The sequence below is a fragment of the Strix uralensis genome, chromosome 5, assembly GCF_047716275.1.
Source record: "Strix uralensis isolate ZFMK-TIS-50842 chromosome 5, bStrUra1, whole genome shotgun sequence".
NCBI lineage: Eukaryota > Metazoa > Chordata > Aves > Strigiformes > Strigidae > Strix > Strix uralensis.
In genome coordinates, this window is record NC_133976.1 from 1,015,801 (window position 1) to 1,034,279 (window position 18,479).

Below are 18,479 nucleotides of genomic sequence, written 5' to 3' on the forward strand. Positions count from 1 at the left end.
CTGGCATGTGGCATGTGGGGGGGGGGGGTCGGGGTCTGTGATGTGGGGCAGGGGGCCGGTGTGGGGGTCCCTGGGCCATGGCAGGGGGATCTGGGGGGCACAGTGGGGTTGGGGGGGGGCACCTCTGGGGCCTGGCATGGGGCTGGGGGGCTTCAGGGCACAGTGGAGGGGGGGGGCAGGTTTATTGCCAGGGCTTGGGGGTCTCAGGGACCTGGGGGGGGTCTCTGAGGACAGTGGGGGGGTCTCCAGAGTACAGCAGGTGTTTGGGGGGGCTCCTGGGCATCACTATTTTGGGGGGGGGGGGTCCCAGAGGCAGCGTGCTGGGGGGGGCCAGGCTGGGGTCTCTCTGTTGCCCCCCCCTGCTCCCCAGCCTCACTGGGGCCCCACAGCAGCCATGGGGGGGGGCTTGGGGGCAGATTTTGGGCCCCCCCCCCACCCTACAAGTCTATGGTGTCGCTGCCCAAGCTGCGGCGGTCGGCACTGGGGTCACTGGGGGGCTCGGGGACCCCCCCCCTGGGCTGTGACCCCTGGAGTTGGGGGGCTGGGGGGGGCTGGGGGCTGCCCCCCCCCCAGCTCTTGGAGAGCCGCAGCTTGGGGGCAGCTGTGGGTGGACCCCGTGGCAGGGTGGGGGGCGGGGTTGGCACCACCATCGCCGCCCCTCGGGGCACCGTGGACCCCCCCCCACGGGAGGAGGCACGATGTAGGGCCGGGGGTCGGAGGGGGCCTGTGGGGGTGAGCCCGGGTGTGCCGGTGATGCCGAGGTGGGGCCTAAGGGTTGTGCCGAGCCCCCGGGGGCTGGTTGGGCCGAGATCTGGGGTAGTGGTTGTGCCAACACTCGCTGCGGTGGTTGGGCTGATTGTGCTGAAATTTGGCATAAGGGTTGTGCCAACACCCACTGCGGGGGTTGTGCCGGTTGTGCTGAGATCTGGGGTGGTGGTTGTGCCGAGACCCAGTGCGGTGGTTGGGCTGGTTGTGCCAAAATTCAGCGTAAGGGTTGTGCTGACACCCGGTGTGGTGGTTGTGCCAGGCTCTGGTGTGCCGGTTGTGCCGAGATTCGGTGTAGTGGTTGTGCCGAGACCCTGTGTGCCGGTTGTACTGAGATTTGGTGCAATGGTTGTGCCCACACCTGGTGTGGTGGTTGTACCGAGACCCCGTGTGCCGGTTGTGCCGGTTGTACCAAGATTCAGTGCAATGGTTGTGCCAAGACCCCATGCGGTGGTTGCGCCGGGCTCCAGTGTGCCGGTTGTGCCGAGATTTGGCGCAGGGGTTGTGCCGACACCCTGTGTGCCGGTTGTACCGGTTGTACCCAGATTTAGCACAGCGGTTGTGCCGAGCCCCCGTGTGCTGGTTGTGCCGAGATCCGGCGCAGGGGTTGTGCTGAGCTCAGACGGAGCGGCTGTGCCGAACCCCGGCGCGCTGGCGGTGCCGAGCTCCGCCGGGCCGGTTGTGCCCACCCCAGACGCGCCGGTTGTGTTACACCCGGTGGCGCCGGGATTTGGTGTGGTGGTTGCGCTAATCCCCGCCGCGCCGGGTGTGCCGAGCCTCATTACACCAGTTTTGCCGACCCCCGGTGTTGTGGTTGTACCAACCCCTGGTGTCACGGTTGTGCCGACCCCCGTTACACCGGTTGTGCGTCCCCCCGCGGTGCCGTTGATGCCGGTGCCGGCGCGGCGGCGGAAGACTCCGGTCCCCGCCCCCAGCGCCTCGTCGATGCTGCGGCGCAGGTCGATGGGTGAGGGGGGCCGGTAGCCAACCGTGGGGTCCCCGTCGCCCTCGGGGGGTTCGGGGGGGGGGGGGCCCCCGCAGAGCACCAGCGCTTCGGCCTCCCCCCGCGGGCGGTCGGGGGGTTCGGGGGCGGGGTGGGGCAGGGGGGCTGCCGCCAGCGCCAGCGCGGCCAGTGGTAGCCCCATGGCCACCTCGGCCAGGTGACAGCCCAGCTGTAGCCCCCACCACACCCAGGGGCTGTGGGGGGGGGGGCCCCCCCCAGCCCAGTGCCTGCAGCCCCCCAAAAACCTGCAGCCCTGCGCTCAGCACCGCCCCCACCGCCGCCACCGTCCCCCCAGCCCCCCCGGCCACCCCCAATTTGCCTCGTGGCCCCCCCCCGCAGCGGGCTAGCACCCACAGAGCCCAGGTGGCCACCAAGCCGGCAAAGAGCCCCCGCGGCAACACCAGTAGCCCCGGTAGCCGGCCCAGTGCCGCCACGGCCAGCACGGCCCCCAGCGCCCCCCCCGCGTGCAGCACCCCCAGCGCCGCCACCACGGGGGTCCGGCAGCGGCGGGGGGGGGCCAGCAAGCCCAGGGCTACCACTAGCCCCCAGCCCAAGCAGGGGAAGGGCAGCTCGAAGAGGAGGCGAGCGGCGGCGGGGGGCAAGCGGCCGTGGCGCTCGTAGGCGTCGAAAAAAAGGGGGAAGGCGCGGGCGGCCCCCCCCGCCGCCAACAGCCCCCCCAGGAGCCGGGCGGCGGGGGGGCGATGGCGGGGTCCTCCCAGTAGCACCAGTAGCCCCAGTAAGGCCAGTAAAGCGAAAAGGCTTCCGACCCCGTAGACGTGGAGAGCCCACGCCCGGCCCCAAGCGGCGGCGGCCACCGCCCAGCTGGTTTGTAGAGCCACAAAGTGGGGGGGCCACACAAAAGGGGCGGGGGGGGGCGGGGAACCCCCGGGGTCCGGCCCCCCCGAACCGCAGGTGGAGGCGCCCGGGGTGCAGGCGGAGGGAAAGGGGGGTGCGGCCCCCCGAGAGGGCTGGTGGCCTGGGGTGGGGGGGGCTGCAGGGGAGGAGAGGGGTCAGGGGGGGTGTCGGGGGGGGGGGTGTGCACCCCACATCCGCCCCCCCCCGATTTTGTGCCCCCCACATTCCCCCCCCCCCGGGTCCCCCGATATCACCCAGTGGATCCCTGTGCCCCCCCCATATCACCTAGCAGCTCCCTGTGCCCCCCCCCCCCACTTTTCCAGGTCATTATGGGGGGGTCAGGATCCCCCTCACCCCCCCCAGGACCCCCCCACGCCCCCCCCCCCCTCACCTGGCTCAGTGCCGCTGCCCTCCTGGGACTCGTTGCCCCCTGGCCCCTCGTTGCCCAGCCGGGGGGGCACCGTGGGCACCAAAAATCCTGAGGGGGAGGACACACACATATAGTGGGGGGGTCCCTCAGCGTGGGGGGGGCCGTGTTAAGGGACCCCCCCCCTCCCCGCTTTGGCACTCACCGGCGGCACTGAGCTTGCCGGCCAGCTCTGAGATGCGGGGGCTGAGCTGGGGGGCCCGGGGGGGTCCGGGGGGGGCCCGCAGGAGGCTGGTGGGGGGCACGACCCCCCCCGACCCTACTTTGGGGTCCAACCCCCCCGTCAGGTCGATGGTGACGTCCAGCTGCAGCTCCTTGTCCCGCTCCGAGGGGGTCAGGGGGGGCCCCCCCCCAGCTTCCTCCAGGGGGGTCCCTGAGCCTGGTTCATCTCCGGTGGGGGGGACGGACGAGGGGCTGTTGGGGGCCCCCGGGGGGGCGAGGTGGGGGTGTGGGGGGGGGTGACCCTGAGTTCGTACCTTGATCTTGAAGTTGAGGCCGAGGTTAAGGGACAGGACGGTGACAGCGGGGGGGGGCGGTGCCGGCCCCGCGGGGGGTGTTTTTGGGGAGGGGGGGGCTGGGGGGGCGGCGGAGAGGGGGGTCAGGCACAGCAGGGCCAGCAGCAGCAGGGGGGGGGCTGCCCCCCCCCGCCCCGCGGGGGACGTCAGGGACATGGGGGACGGTGACACGGCGGCTGCGGAGGAGGAGAGGCGGGGGGGGGAGTTACCCGGCCTGGGCACGGACACACCCACGGACACACCCACGGACACACCCACGGACACACCCCCGGCCCCACGGACCCCCCAGCCCCGGTGTCCCCGGCAGGACGGTGACAGCAGCTGGGGGGGGCTCTGCTGGGGGGGGGCACAACTGGGGACCCCGAGAGGGCAGGATGGGGACAGGAGCATCCCTGGGGGGGGGGGGGGGGGGGGGGGGCTGGAGCATCCCGGGGGGGTCAGGAACATCCCGGGGGGGCAGGAGCATGTCGGGGGGGGCTGGAACATCCTGGGGGGGTGGGGGGACAGGAGCATCCCGAGGGGGTCAGGAACATCCCAGAGGTAACAGGGTCATGCCGGGGGGGGGCGGGGTTGGAACATCCTGGGGGGGGGGGGCAGGAACATCCGGGAGGGGACACAGGGGCATCCTGGGGGGGGACAGTAGAATCGGGGGGGGGGCAGAAGCACCCTGGGGGGGGGCAGAAATAGGAGCATACCTGGGGGGGGCGGTCAGGAACATCCCGGGGAGGGGGGGCAGGAATATCCGGGGGGGGACATAGGGGCATCCTGGGGGGGGCTGGAGCATCCCTGGGGGGGGGGGGGGGGTGTCCCCTGACCCGAAAGATCTGGATGTCCCCTCCCTCCTTGCCCCCCCCCGCGCCCCCCCCCGCTGGCAGGTCCCTAATCTTTGTGACAAGCGGCACCGCGCTGTCACCTCGGGGCCCGTCACGGCGGTGGCGGCGACGGATGCGATGGGACAGGGACCCGCGGGGGGGGACAACCTGTCACACCCCGGCACCCACCGCTGCCAACGCGCCCCCCCCCCCCCCCCCCGCGTACCCCCCCAGCAGGGCCCCCTTTACCCCCCCTTCCCCCCCCCGGCGTGTCCCACACGTGCACAGCCCCCCCCCCGCAACCCCCCCCCCAATTCCCTCGGGGTGCGCACACGCGTGGGATGGGGGGGGGTGTCACAGCGTCTCCCCTGTACCCCGGAACACCCCCAGCACCCCCCAACACCCCCAGCCCCCCCTCAGCACCCCCCAACACCCCCAGCCCCCCCCAGCACCCTCTCAGCACCCCCCAACACCCCCAGACCCTCTCAGCCTCCCCAACACCCCCCAGCCCCCCCCCACACCCCCCCAACCCCCCTCCGTGTCTCTGCACCCCAGTAACTCCCCCCACCCGCCACCCCAACACCCCCCCCCCTCCCCGCACCCCCCCCCAGGATCGGGCCCGCCCGCACCCACCGGCCTCGGCGGCGGCTCCAGCCCCGGCAGCGGCAGCAGCGGGGGGGGGGGGGCGGGTACCGGCTGCCCCCCCCGCCCCCTCCTCCTGCCCCTCCTCCTCCTCCTTTTCTCCACCCGCCCCCCCCCTCCCCGCTCCTCCCCCCACCCCCCGCGATGGCCGCGGGCACCAGGAGCCGCTGGAGCTCGGGCTGGGCCACGGTGACACTGGTGGTGGTGGCACTGGTGGCCCTGGTAGTCCTAGTGGCCCTGGTGCTGGTGGTCCTCGTCGCCCTGGTGGTGGTGGCAGCACTGGTGGCCCTGGTGGCCCTCGTGGCCTTGGTGCTGGTGGCCCTGGTGGCCCTGGTGGCCCAGAGCCCAGCCCGGGTGGCCGGGCTGGGTCACAGCACACAAGGGTCGGCCACGTGTGCCACGGGGTGTCACCCCCTGCCACCCCCCTGTGCCACCCCCCCGTGTCATGACCATGTGCCACTACCTTGTGCCACCCCATGCCACCCCAGGCCACCACCCCATGCCAGCCCTTGCCACGCTGTGCCACCATGTGCCACCCCGTGTGCCATCCCCCTGTGCCACCTCCTGCCACCCCGTGTTACCACCCTGTGCCACAACCATGTGCCACCACCCTGTGCCACCTTGTGCCACCACCCTGTGCCAGCCCCTGCCACTCTGTGCCACCCCATGTGCCACCACCCCCTGCCACCACCCTGTGCCACGCTGTGACATCCTGTGCCACCCTGTGTCACCTCCTGCCACCCCGCCACTCTGTGCCACCACCTTGTGCCACCCTGTGCCACCCCTTGCCACCACCATGTGCCACCACCCTGTGCCACCCCCTGCCACTCTGTGCCACCACCCTGTGCCACCTCCTGCCACCCCCCCCGTGTCACCCTGTGGTACCCCCCTGTGCCACGACCATGTGCCACCCCCCTGTGACACCCTGTGTCACCCCCCCCGGGCAGGGGCAGCACCAGATGCTCCATCACTTTATTAATACCTGGATACAGCGGTGCCCCCCCCTTCCCCCCCCCCTCCAGCCTGCCGGGGGGGACCGCGAGGATTCGGGGGTGCAGGGGGGGTCCCCCCAAGTGCAGGAAAAAAGAGGGGGGGCTGCTGCCCCGCGGTAACCCCAGGCTGGGGGGGAGGGGTTGGAAAGGGGGGGGGGCAAGCAGCGGGTGCTACGTCCTACCCACCCCTAGAGGGTGCAGCACCCCGGGGCCCCCCCCCAAAAAAGCCCCGTGGGCTGGGTGGAGGGGGGGGGCACCCCAGCCCCCCCCTTATAGCCAGGATTTTGGGGGGGGGGGCTGGCCGGGGGGGGTCCAGCCCGTAGTGCAAAGCCAGCCCCAACGCGGCACTAGCGGCGACGGGGGCGGGGGGCCGGGTTTGGGGGGGGGGCACCGGCGGGGTCCGGGCGGGGGGGCCCCACGCGCGCCCCCTCCTCAGTACAGACGCTTCTCGTAACTGTGGGGCAGAGAAAAAAAAAAAGGGGGAGGGGGGTGTAAGTTCGAGGGGGGGGGGGTGCTGCACCCCAACACCCCCCTGTCACACCCCCGCCCCCCCAACGCTGCCACCGGCACCACGTCAGATCCTGGCTGGGAAATAAGGGGGTGCCCCCCCCCCGGCTACCCCCGGCTCTATGGGAGGGGGGGGGTGGGGCTGCGGGTCCCCCCATCACCAGCAGTGCCCCCCCTGCCCCCCCCCCCCGTCACCCCGGTTACTTACGTGGCAGAACCGTAAAGCTACGGCAGCGGCATGGGCGGGAGAGAGAGAGAAGGTTACAGGGTCACCCCGGCACCCCCCGGTGAGCCCCCCCGGCCCCCCGCACCGGCACCGGCACCACGACCCGGCACCGTGATCTGGCACCGGCACCACGACGCGGCACCGCAGCCCGGCACCAGCACCACGATCCGGCACCACAACCTGGCACCGACACCGTGATCTGGGACCACAATCCAGCACCACGATCCAGCACCGGCACCATGGCTCAGCACCACGATCTGGCACCATCATCCAGCACCGTGATCCGGCACCGGCACCGTGATCTGGGACCGTGATCCAGCGCCGGCACCATGATCCAGCACCGACACCACAACCTGGCGCCATCATCCAGCACCGTGAGCTGGCACCGACACCACAATCCGGCACCGGCACCATGATCCAGCACCGTGATCCAGCACCAGCACCACGATCCGGCACCAGCACCGCAATCCAGCACCACAATCTGGCGCTGTGATCCAGCCCCGGCCCCGTGATCCAGCACCGTGATCTGGCACCGGCACCACAGTCTGGCACCATGATCCAGCACCACGATCTGGGACCACAATCCAGCACTGGGATCCACCACTGGCACCACAATCTGGCACCGGCACCATGATCCAGCACCACCATCCAGCATTGGCACCACAGTCTGGCACCACAATCCAGCACCACGATCTGGCACCGGCACCGCAATCCAGCACCGCGATCCAGCACTGACACCATGATCCAGCACTGTGATCCGGCACCACAATCCAGCACCGCGACTCAGCACCAGCACCATGATCCAGCACTGACACCGTGATCTGGCACCACAATCCTGCACCATGATCCAGCACCAGCACCACAATCTGGCACCGTGATCTGGTCAAGTCAGCCAGCACTGGCACCACGATCTGGCACCACGATCCAGCACCATGATCCAGCACCGTGGTCTGGAACCACAATCCAGTACCAGTACCGTGATCTGGCCCCATGATCTGGCCGAGCTACTGGGCACCAGCACCACAATCTGGCATTGCAATCTGGCACCGGCACCATGATCCAGCACCATGACCTGGCACTGGCACCATGATCCAGCACCACAATCCAGCCAAACCACCCGGCACCGGCACCGCAATCCAGCACCACGATCCGGCTGAGCTACCTGGCACCGGCACCGTGATCTGGCACCATGATCCGGCACTGACACCACGATCCGGCACCGGCGCTGTGATCCAGCACCGTGATCCGGCACTGGCACCGTCAGCTGGCACCATGATCTGGCACCGTGATCCGGCCGAGCCACCTGGCGCCAGCACCGCGACCTGGAGAGATGCCGGCACCACGCTCGACCGAACCGCATCATCCGGCACCACTCCACGGCCAAGCCAGGCTGGCACCGGTGCTGTGCCACAACCAGGTCAACCAGCACCAGTAACACACTGGCCACCAGCACTGGGCTCCTGGCACTGCGCTCCAGCCGAGCCACCCAGCACCAGCACTGTGGTCCAACCGAGCCTCCTGGCACTGGCCCGGTGGCTCGGTGCCCACTGAGGTGGCCCCGGGGCTGCCAGTGAGGATGCGCCACCCTGAACCGCTGCCCAGCTTCACCCACAGCGGCACCGGCAGCGCCACGACTGCCCGGGCCTGACCCAGCCTTGTCTGGTGATGGAGAGTACGGCCAAGGCAGCCAACTGGCCAATCAGCATCGTGGTGGGCAACCAGGCAGCCAACCAGCATCCTGGCCAGTTGGCCAGTCAACCAACCACCATCGTGGCCAGTTGACTAGTCAACCAACCAGTCAACCAACCAGCATCCTGGCCAGTCAACCAGTAACCCAGCCAACCAACCAACCAACCAGCATCCCAACCAGTTGACCAATCACAGCCAACCAGCACCTCAACCAGCTGGTTGACCAGCACCTCAACCAGCCAGCCAGCATCTTGGCCAACAGGGCAACCAACTGCAGCCAACCAGCACCTCAACCAGTCAATCAGCAGCCACACCCACTAGCCAACTGGCCACGAGCCCACCACCCAACTGGCCAACCAGCAGCCACCCAACCGGCCAACCAGTGGCCACCCAACTGGTCAACCAGCAGCCACCCAACTGGCCACCCAACTCTGCCAGCCACAAGAAGCCCCACCCCTTTTGCACAAGCCCCGCCTCCCCACAGACCCCAAACGTGCTGCACCATCTTGGGGTGGGGAACACAGCAACTGGGTGCCCCCCCACACCCAGAACTGGGGCAACTGCGTGCCCCCCCCCCATGCCCAGAATTGGGGCAACTGGGTGCCCCCCCCCATACGCAACATTGGGGCAACTGGGTGCCCCCCCATACCCAGAACTGGGGCAACTGTGTGCCCCCCCCCCCCCCATGGGGGGTAACACTGGTGCCTGCCCCAGTTACACTGGGACAACTGGGCGCCTGCCCCCCCCATTCCCTTGTTGTTGGCGGGGGGGGGCACACGAGCCAGATCTGACGTGGTGCCTGATGCAGCGTGGCGTCCCCCCACCCCCCCCATAACCCCCACCCCCCCTCTTTGTCCCCCACTTACGAGTGGAGCCCGTGGACCCCCCCCCTCGATCTGTGCTGCCATCGTCCTCTTCTCGAACTTCAGCTCCCCCGAGTACATCATGGACCTGGCGCAGGATTTCGGGGCATCAGAGAGGGGCTGAGTGACCCCCCACCCCCCCCAAAAAAAAAACCCTTTATCCCCTGTGTGTCCCCCCCAATTTACCTCAACACCGAGAGGCTCCGGGCGCCGATGTCCTGGCAGCCGTGTTGGATCCCGGCGATTAAATACGGGACGAATTTGTGGATGGAGCCTTTGTCCTGGACGGAGCCCGACACCCCCTGCGCCACCTTCACCGTGTCACCCTCGCTGGGAGAATTGTTATTTTTTTTTGGGGGGGGTTGGGGGTTAGAGATGGGGGTCGGAGCTGCCCCCCCCCCCCTCCCCCCCCAGCCCGTGATGTACCTGAAGTAGCGTTTTTGGCTGCTGCTGCTTTTCTCCATGGCGTCGAGCGAGCCCATGCCCCCGGTACTGCTTCAGCCGCACCCCCTCCGAGAAAAAAAAGTCCCCCGGAGCTTCCGTGGTGGCGGCGAGGAGGGACCCCATCATCACTGCGGGGGGGCAACGGCTGTCAGAGCCCCCCCCGCGCCGCGCCGTGGAGGGGGCGGGGGGAAAGGGGGGGATGGTTCTGATACCTCCCCAGGGTGGGCAACGGCTGTGAGATCGCCAGGGTGGGTATTGGGGGGGGCTGGGGGGGGGGGGGAATGGCCATGAGAAACCTGGGGGGGGCTGGGGGGGGGGGAATGGCCATGAGAAACCCAGGGGGGGCACTGGGGGGGGGCTGGGGGGGGGGAAATGGCCATGAGAAACTTCGGGGGTGGCACTGGGGGGGGCTAGGGGGGGGGGGGGAAATGGCCATGAGAAACCCGGGGGGGGCACGGGGGGGGTGCGAGGGGGGGTTAATGGATGTCAGACACCCCCCCCTGGATAGGGGATGGTCCTGAGACCCCCAAAGTGGGCACTGGGGGGGGGGTGATGGCCATGAGATCCCCAGGGGGGCACTGGGGGGGTGGAGGGGGGGGGTCACTGATATCACACCCCGCCCCGGGGGTGTTGGAAGCGGGGGGATGGCCCTGAGACCCCCAGAGTGGGCGCTGAGGGGGTACAGGGGGGGTGGGAACAGCCCCTGAGCCCCTCAGGGTGAGCACTGGGAGTTGGGGGGGGGGTGACATGGGGGGGGGGGACACGACACCCCCCAAACCCTGACCGGTGGACGCCCCCAGCGCCAGCGCCTTCACCACGTGCCCCACGGTGCGGATGCCGCCGTCGGCGATGACGGGGACCCCGAAGCGTCGCGCGTACTCGGCCACCTTGTAAACCGCCGTCCCCTGCGGGCCGCCCGCACGCCATCACTGCCGGGGGGGGGCGGGGGGGGTCACTCCTGCCCCCCCCAAGGCATTTGGGGGCTCCCCCCCGTACCCCCACGCACCTTCCTGGGTGATGCAGATGGAGCCGCAGCCCATCCCCACCCGCAGCGCGTCGGCCCCCGCGTCGATCAGGTTCTTGGCCTGGGCGGCCGTGACCACTGCGGGGGGGGGGGCGAGGTCAGGGGGTGCCCCTCCCCGCCCCCCAACTCCCCACCCTGCCCGCTCACTGCACCCCAAAGTTTTAGCTCAAGACACCCCGAATCTCTGCCCCACAGCGCTTCAATGGTGTGTGTGTCCCCCCCCGTGCTCCCCACACCCTGGTGCCCAGCCCCACCCCCCAAATCTTCACCCCCAAATCCCCCCCCGCCCCCAAATCCTTACTCCAATGCACCCCAGTTCTCCCCCACCCCACCCCCCAAATCCCTGCCCCACTGCACCCCAATTCTCCCCCCACTGCACCCCAAATCCCCCCGCTGTACCCCTAATCTTTACCTGACACCCCAATTCTCCTCCACCCCGCTCCCCACCCCACTGCGCCCCAAATCTTCACCCCAAGACACCCCAAATCCCCCTGCTGCGCCCCAAATCTTTACTCCACTGCACCCCAATTCTCCCCCCACCGCACCCCAAATCTTTACCTGACACCCCAATTCTCCTCCGTCCCACTCCCCACCCCACTGCGCCCCAAATCTTCACCCCAAATCCCCCCACCGCACCCCAGATCTTTACCCTGACACCCCGATTCTCCCCACCCCACCCCCCAAATCCCTGCCCCACTGCACCTCAATTCTCCCCCACTGCACCCCAAATCCTTCCCTGACACCCCAATCCTCCCCCCACCCCACTGCACCCCAAATCTTCACCCCAAGACACCCCAATCCTCCTCCCTTCCCTGCCCCCCCCCCGCCCCCCCAGTGCCCCCCCCACCCCCCCAGCAGGGTGCCCTGCGCTCCCCTGCACCCCTCCATGCCCCCCCCATGCCCCCCCTTTCCCCCCAGTGCCCCCCCCACCCCTCAGCAGGGTGCCCCCGCGCCCCCCCCCATACCCCCCAGTGCCCCCCCCCGCAGCGGGCAGTGCCCCCCCCGCCCCCCATGTCCCCCTCAACAAGGTCCCCATGCCCCCCCCCGTGACCCCCAGTGCCCCCCCCCCCCGCAGTGGGGTGCCCCGTAGCCCCCCCAATACCCCCCCCATGCCCCCCCCTGCCCTCTAGTGCCCCCCATGCCCCCCCCTTCCCCCCCAGTGTCCCCCTCCACCCTCTAGTGCCCCCCATGCCCCCCCTGTGCCCCCCCTCAGCAGTGTCCCCATGCTGCCCCCCTGCCCCCCAGTGCCCCCCCCTGCAGTGGGGTGCCCCCGTGCCCCCCCCCGTGCCCCCCCCCGCTCACCGTTGCCCCCCGATCACCTGCAGGTCGGGGTATTTCTGTTTGATGTAGTGGATCATGCTGATCTGGTAGGTGGAGTTCCCCTGCGAGGAGTCCTGGGGGGGGGCAGCTTATTGGGGGGGGCACGGGGCACCCCACTGCCGGGGGGGGCACTGGGGGGGCAGGGGGATGCTGCCCACATGCCACATGAGGGTTACAAGGGGGCATGGGGAGGGGGGGGGCAGGGGGATACTGCTGGGGGGGGTATGGGGGACCCCAATGCAGTGGGGGGGGGGCATGGGGGGGGGCACGGGGCACCCCACTGCTGGGGGGGGGCACTGGGGGGGCAGGGGGGATGCTGCCTGGGGGGTGTATGGGGGGACACGGGGGGGCACAGGGGGTGGGGGGGCACCCCGCTGTGAGGGGGGGGGTAACAGGGGGGCATTGGGGACCCCAATGCAGTGGGGGGGGCACGGGGGGGGGCACTGGGGGGCAGGGGGGATCCTGCTGGGGGGGTATGGGAGGACATGGGGGTTACAAGGGGGCATGGGGGAGCGGGGGGGGGGGCAGGGGGGACCCCCCTGTATGGGGGGACATTGGGGGGGGGCACTGCTGGGGGGGGACACACACAGTGGGGGGGGGGCACAGTATGGGGGGACATGGTGGGGTGATACGAGGGGATTTGGGGTGCTGGGGGGCAGGAATTTGGGGCACCGCAGTTTCAAGATTTGGGGTGCCGTAGCGTTGGGATTCGGGGTGCTGCAGGGCGGGATTTTGGGGTGCCACGGGGGGGGGTTGGGTGCCAGAGGGTGGGGATTTGGGGTGCTGTGGAGCAGAATTTTGGGGCACCATGGGGCAGGAATTTGGGGCATCAGTGTCAGGATTCGGGGTGCTGCAGGGCACGAATTTGGGGCACCGTAGTTTCAAGATTTGGGGGTGCCATGGGGCAGGATTTTGGGGTGTCCTAGTGTTGGGATTTGGGGTGGCACAGGGCAGAAATTTGGGGGTGCCACAGGGTGGGGATTTGGGGTGCTGTGAAGCAGAATTTTGGGGCACCATAATGTCTGGATTTGGGTGTCATAGGGTGGAAATTTGGGGTGCAGAGGGTTGGGATTGAGGGGTGCTGCAGGGCGGGATTTTGGGGTGCCATGGGGCAGAATTTGGGGCGCCACAGTGTCGGGATTTTGGGGTGTCATAGAGCAGAAATTTGGGGTGGTACCATGGGGGTCGGGATTTGGGGTACCAAAGGGCAGGAATTTGGGGGTCCCATGGGTTGGGATTTGGGGTGCCACAGGGTGAGGATTTGGGGTCCCAAAGGGCAGGAATTTGGGGTGCCAAAGGGTTGGGATTCAGGGTGCTGCAGGGCAGAATTTTGGGGTTACATGGGGCAGGAATTTGGGGTGCCATAGGGCAGGAATTTGGTGCCACAGGGCAGGAATTTGGGGGTGCCACGGGTTGGGATTTGGGTGCCACGGGTTGGGAATTTGGGGTGCCATAGGGCAGGAATTTGGGGTGCCACAGGTTGGGATTTGGGGTGCCATGGGGTCAGGATTTGGGGTGCCAAAGGGCAGGAATTTGGGGTACCATAGTGTTGAGATTCAGGGTGCCATAACGCAGAAATTTGGGGTCTCGTAGGGCAGGAATTTGGGGTGCCAAAGGGTTGGGAATTGGGGTGCTGCAGGGCAGGATTTTGGGGTGACATGAGGCAGGAATTTGGGGTGCCATAGGTTGGGATTTGGGGTGCCACAGGGGCAGTAATTTGGGGTGCCATAGTATTGAGATTCAGGGTGCCATAACGCAGAATTTGGGGTGCCATAGGGCAGAAATTTGGGGTACCACAGGGGAGGAAATTTGGGGGGTGCCATCGTTTGGGATTTGGGGTGCTGTAGGGTGGAAATTTGGGGTGCCATAGGGTTGGGATTCAGGGTGCCACGGGGCAGGAATTTGGGGTGCTGTAGGGTGGAAATTTGGGGTCCATAGGGTTGGGATTCAGGGTGCCATGGGGCAGGAATTTGGGGTGCCATAGGGTGGGGATTTGGGGTGCCATAAGTTGGGATTTGGGGTGCCACAGGGCGGGATTTGGGGGTGCCACAGGGGCCAGGATTTGGGGGGGCCCCAGGGCCAGGTGCCAGCCACCCACCGCAGCCCCGCATCCACCCCAGAGGCCCAGGCCTCCCCACACCCCCCATGTCCCCGCCCCAGTTTTGGGGTCCCCCCTCACCAGCACCACCAGGTCCACGCTGGCCTGCACCAGCAGGTCCAGGCGGTACTTGTCGTCCTCGCGGGTGCCGATGGCGGCGCCGCACAGCAGCTGCTTGCGCCCGTCCTTGGAGGCCAGCGGGTGCTCCCGGTTCTTCTTCAGGTCCGTGCGCCGCCATGATGGCCACCAGCTCGTCACTGGCGTTAACGATGGGCAGCTTCCCTGGGGGGGACACCAAGGGGTTGGGGGGGACAGGAGACCCCAAGGGGTGGGGGAACATGGGGGGGACCCCAAGGGGTGGGGACAGGGGAAGGGGACCCTGAGGGATGGGGGACATGGAAGGGACCCCAAGGGGTGGGGATGGGGACAGGGAGGGGTTGGGGGGGACAGGAGGGGACCCCAAAGGATGAGGACGGGGACAGGGAGGTGTTTGGGGGGACAGGAGACCCCAAGGGGTGGGGGGACATGGGGGGACCCCAAGGGGTGGGATGGAGAGACAGGAGGGGACCCCAAAGGGTGGGGGGACAGGGGAAGGGGGACCCCAAGGGGTGGGGATGGGGGACAGGGAGGGGTTGGGGGGGACAGAAAGGGACCCCAAAGGGTGGGGGGACAGGAGGGGACACAGAGGGGACCCGAAGGGATGGGGACGGGGAGGGGTTGGGGGGGATAGAGGGGACCCCAAAGGATGAGGATGGGGACAGGGAGGGGTTTGGGGGCGACAGGAGACCCCCAAGGGATGGCGAGACATGGGGGGACACAGAAGGGACCCCAAGGGATGGGGATGGGGACAGGGAGGGGTTGGGGGGGGACAGGAGGGGACCCCAAGGGGTGGGGACAGGGTCACTGGAGGGGACCCCCAGGGATGGGGGGACATGAGGGGACCCCAAGGGGTGGGGACAGGGGAAGGGGACCCTGAGGGATGGGGGACGTGGAAGGGACCCCAAGAGATGGGGATGGGGACAGGGAGGGGTTGGGGGGGGGGGACAAAAGGGGGACCCCAGGGGTGGGGATGGGGGAACATGGAGGGGGACACAAAGGGTGGGGACAGGGAGAGGGGACCCTGAGGGGATGGGGGGGGACACGGAGGGGACCCCAAAGAGTGGCAACAGGGTGACTGGAGGGGACCCCAAGGGGTGGGGGGGACATGAGGGGACCCCAAGGGGTGGGGGACAGGGAGAGGGGACCCCGAGGGTTGGTGGGGACACAGAGGGGACCCCAAAGAGTGGGGACAGGGCGATGTGGAGGTGACCCCAGGGACAGGGTGACCGGGGGTGACCGGGGGTGACCCCGGGGGACAGGGTGCCGGGGGGTGCCCCCACCCTTCTTGCTGCGCTGCAGGATCTCGTTGGCCTCTTTCAGGGTGACCCCGGCCGGAGCCACCACCAGGTCGTTGCGTTTCGTCATCACCTGCGGGGCCGCTGTCACCGGGGGGCGGGGCCACCGCCGGGCCACCGCGGGGCTACCGAGGGGCCACCAGCCCCCGCCAGCCCGGCCCTGCACCCCCCACCCCCACAGCCCGGCCCTGGGTCCTGGCCCTGCCCCACAGCTCTGCCCCACAGCCCCCCCCTGCCCCACAGCCAGCCCTGCCCCACAGCCCGCCACTCCCCATCCCCTCAACACCCCCCATCCCCCCCTGTGCCCCCCACCCCCCCCACATCCCCCCCTGTGCCCTACACCCCCCACTCCCCATGCCCTCCACACCCCCACATCCCCCCTTTTTCCCACCCCTGCCCCATATCCCCCCCTGCCCCCCACCCCTTCCCCACACCCCCCCGAGCCCCACATCCCCCCTCTCCTCCCACCCCTTCCCCACATCCCCCCTGTGCCCTCCACATCCCCGCCTGTGCCCCACATCCCCCCCTTATCCCCCCCTTTGCCCCACATCCCCCCTGTGCCCCACATCCCCCCCTGTGCCCCCACTCCCCCCACATCCCCCCCTTTGCCCCACATCCCCCCCGCGCCCCCATCCCCCCCACATCCCCTCCTTTGCCCCCCACCCCCCCACATCCCCCCTGTGCCCCCCACTCCCCCCACATGCCCCCCTTTGCCCCCCCATCCTCCCCCACATTCCCCCCCGTGCCCCCATCCCCCCCCATCCCCTCCTTTGCCCCCCCATCCCCCCCACATCCCCCCTGTGCCCCCCACATTCCCCCCTGTGCCCCCCCATCCCCCCCACATCCCCCCTGTGCCCCCCACATCCCCCCCTGTGCCCCCCACCCCCCCCATATCCCCCCTTTGCCCCCCTGTGCCCCCCTGTGCCCCCCCACTCCCCCCACATCCCCCCACCACCCCCACATCCCCCCTGTGCCCCACATCCCCCCCCGTGCCCCACCCCCCCCCCCCGCCCCCCATCCCCTCCCCCGTACCCCCCCCTGCCCCCCACCTCCCCCAGGCGGGTGCCGTGGTCCCTCTCCCCCAGGAAGTCGATGTCGCGGGATGTCACCATCCCCTCCAACTTGCTGCCCAGCCGCCCCGTCTGGGTCACGGGGATCCCCGAGAAGCCGTGACGCAGCTTCGCCTCCCACACGTCCCCCACGGTCTGCGTGGGGCTCATCACCACCGGGTCCGTGATGAACCCCTGCTCGAATTTCTTTTGGTGGGGGGGGGGGCAAAAAAAAAAAGGGGGGACGCAGGCAGGTTACAGCCAGCCAGGAGGGTTGGGGGGGGGTTTTGGGGACACCCCCCCCCCCTTACCTTGACCTTGCGCACCTCGTTGGCCTGGAACTCGGCGGGTGCAGTTGTGGTGGATGATGCCGATGCCGCCCATTAGCTGGGGGGGGGGGGAAGGGGGTTTGGGGGTGCGCTGGGTGCGGGGGGAGCGCCCCAAAATCAGATTGGGGAGGAATATGATGCTGTACCCTGAAATTAGGGTGTGGGCGGGAAGCTGAGCTTATAGTGGGATTGGGGGGGACCATGAGTCTGAACCCCTAAATCAGACTGAGGGGGGGGACACCCTGATCCTGCACCCCCAAATCAGACTGGGGGGGGCACCCCAATGCTGCACCCTGAAATTAGACTGGGGGGGCAACCTGAGCCTACAATGGCATTGGAGGGGGGGGGCACCCCGACCCTGCACCCCCATCATGGGGGGGACCCCAACCTCTGCACCCCCAAATCAGATCGGGGGGGTAACACGATGCTGCACCCCTAAATCAGACTGGGGGGGCACCCCACCCCTGCACCCCCAACCCCCCTGAACCCCCTCCCCCAGGGGTGGGTGCCCCCCCCCCTTCCTCCCCTAAGGTGCCCCCCCCCATGTCCCCAGCACCCCAGGGGTGCTGCCCCCCAGCCTCCTGGCTGCCCCCCCCCCCCCGGGAGTGACCCCATTACCTCCAGCACCCCAGGGGTGCCCCCCCCCCCCCTTAGCCGCTCCCCAGGTCCCCCCCCCACTCTGGGGTGCCCCCCCCCAGCCCCTGGCTGCCCACCAGGCCCCCCCACCGCCCCCCAGGCGCCTGCCCCATGTCTCCAGCACCCCAGGGGTGCCCCCCCCAGCCCCCTGGCTGCCCCCCAGGTGCCCTCCGCCCCCCCCCCCCCCCAACTCCAGGGTGCCCCCCCCCACTACCTCCAGCACCCCAGCTCTGCCCCCCACCACCACCCTGGCTAACCCCCAGGTGTCCCCCCCAGCCCCTGGGGTGCTCGTCCCCTATCGGGGGTGCCCCCCCCCACCCCGGGGGTGCCCCCCCCCCCACTCACGGCCATGGCGATGGCCATGTCGGCCTCGGTGACGGTGTCCATGGGGGAGGAGATGAGGGGGGTCTTCAGGGTGATCTTCCGGGTCAGCGCCGAGGTCAGGTCCTGGGGGGGGCGGGGGGGGGGGCACGGACCCTTCTCCCTCCTGACCCCCCCCCGGCGGGGTTGGGGGGGGACCCCTTCACCCCAAAAATACCCCTCTGCACCCCCCACCCCCCCCCCCCCCAGCCCTCTGCTCACCCCCATGCTGGGGGGCACATGGGGGGGGCTGGGAGGTTCCCCCCCGCCGCGCTGCACCCCTAAAAACCTGCCGGGGGGGGGGAACGGGGGTGTCACACGGGGGGGGGGGGCACAGGGGTGTCACACCTGGGGGACATGGGGACATCACTGGGGGGGGGGACAGGGATGTCACACGGGGGGGGGTCCCAGGAAGAGGGGGGGGGGGGGGTGTCGTTGTGGGGGGGTCCAGGACTCACCACCTCATCCGCCGTGAAGTCGATGAAGCCGGGGAGGATGAGGAAGTCACTGCGGGGGGGATGAAGGCAGG

The 18,479-nt window shown here is 69.4% G+C and overlaps 2 protein-coding genes across 2 annotated transcripts in view; both read right to left on the bottom strand.

Annotated features, from left to right (window-relative positions):
• Positions 1 to 348: 348 nt before the first annotated feature.
• On the bottom strand, positions 349 to 4,329 carry PRRT4 (proline rich transmembrane protein 4). Its single transcript, XM_074869384.1, has 5 exons — positions 4,261 to 4,329; positions 3,196 to 3,532; positions 3,015 to 3,101; positions 2,014 to 2,759; positions 349 to 1,937 (listed from the first exon to the last, which is right to left on the bottom strand). Exons 1-5 carry the CDS (start codon positions 4,327 to 4,329, stop codon positions 438 to 440), a joined length of 2,739 nt encoding a protein of 912 aa, XP_074725485.1. The 3' UTR covers positions 349 to 437.
• A 1,977-nt stretch (positions 4,330 to 6,306) lies between these two features.
• The window catches only part of IMPDH1 (inosine monophosphate dehydrogenase 1), a 15,433-nt gene continuing 3,260 nt past the window's right edge, over positions 6,307 to 18,479 (bottom strand). The window contains 18 exon segments of the mRNA XM_074869603.1: positions 6,307 to 6,465; positions 9,300 to 9,322; positions 9,324 to 9,384; positions 9,483 to 9,626; positions 9,723 to 9,781; positions 9,783 to 9,868; positions 10,525 to 10,651; positions 10,653 to 10,669; positions 10,747 to 10,844; positions 12,070 to 12,158; positions 14,264 to 14,413; positions 14,415 to 14,464; positions 15,562 to 15,649; positions 16,626 to 16,832; positions 16,937 to 16,972; positions 16,974 to 17,012; positions 17,936 to 18,037; positions 18,409 to 18,457. Of these exon segments, the coding sequence (XP_074725704.1) occupies positions 6,444 to 6,465; positions 9,300 to 9,322; positions 9,324 to 9,384; positions 9,483 to 9,626; positions 9,723 to 9,781; positions 9,783 to 9,868; positions 10,525 to 10,651; positions 10,653 to 10,669; positions 10,747 to 10,844; positions 12,070 to 12,158; positions 14,264 to 14,413; positions 14,415 to 14,464; positions 15,562 to 15,649; positions 16,626 to 16,832; positions 16,937 to 16,972; positions 16,974 to 17,012; positions 17,936 to 18,037; positions 18,409 to 18,457 (1,447 nt within the window). The 3' untranslated portion in view covers positions 6,307 to 6,443.

Bases quoted from the DNA above. Each gene is read 5' to 3' on its own strand.
- PRRT4 (XM_074869384.1), bottom strand. From the start codon at position 4,329: ATGCCCCTATGTCCCCCCCCGGATATTCCTGCCCCCCCTCCCCGGGAT. The intron at 2,760-3,014 runs GTGAGGGGGGGG...CCTCCCCTGCAG, and splicing joins GGGCAGCGGCACTGAGCCAG to CCCCCCCCACCCCAGGCCAC. The intron at 1,938-2,013 runs GTTTTTGGGGGG...TGGGGGCTACAG, and splicing joins TGCTGAGCGCAGGGCTGCAG to CTGGGCTGTCACCTGGCCGA.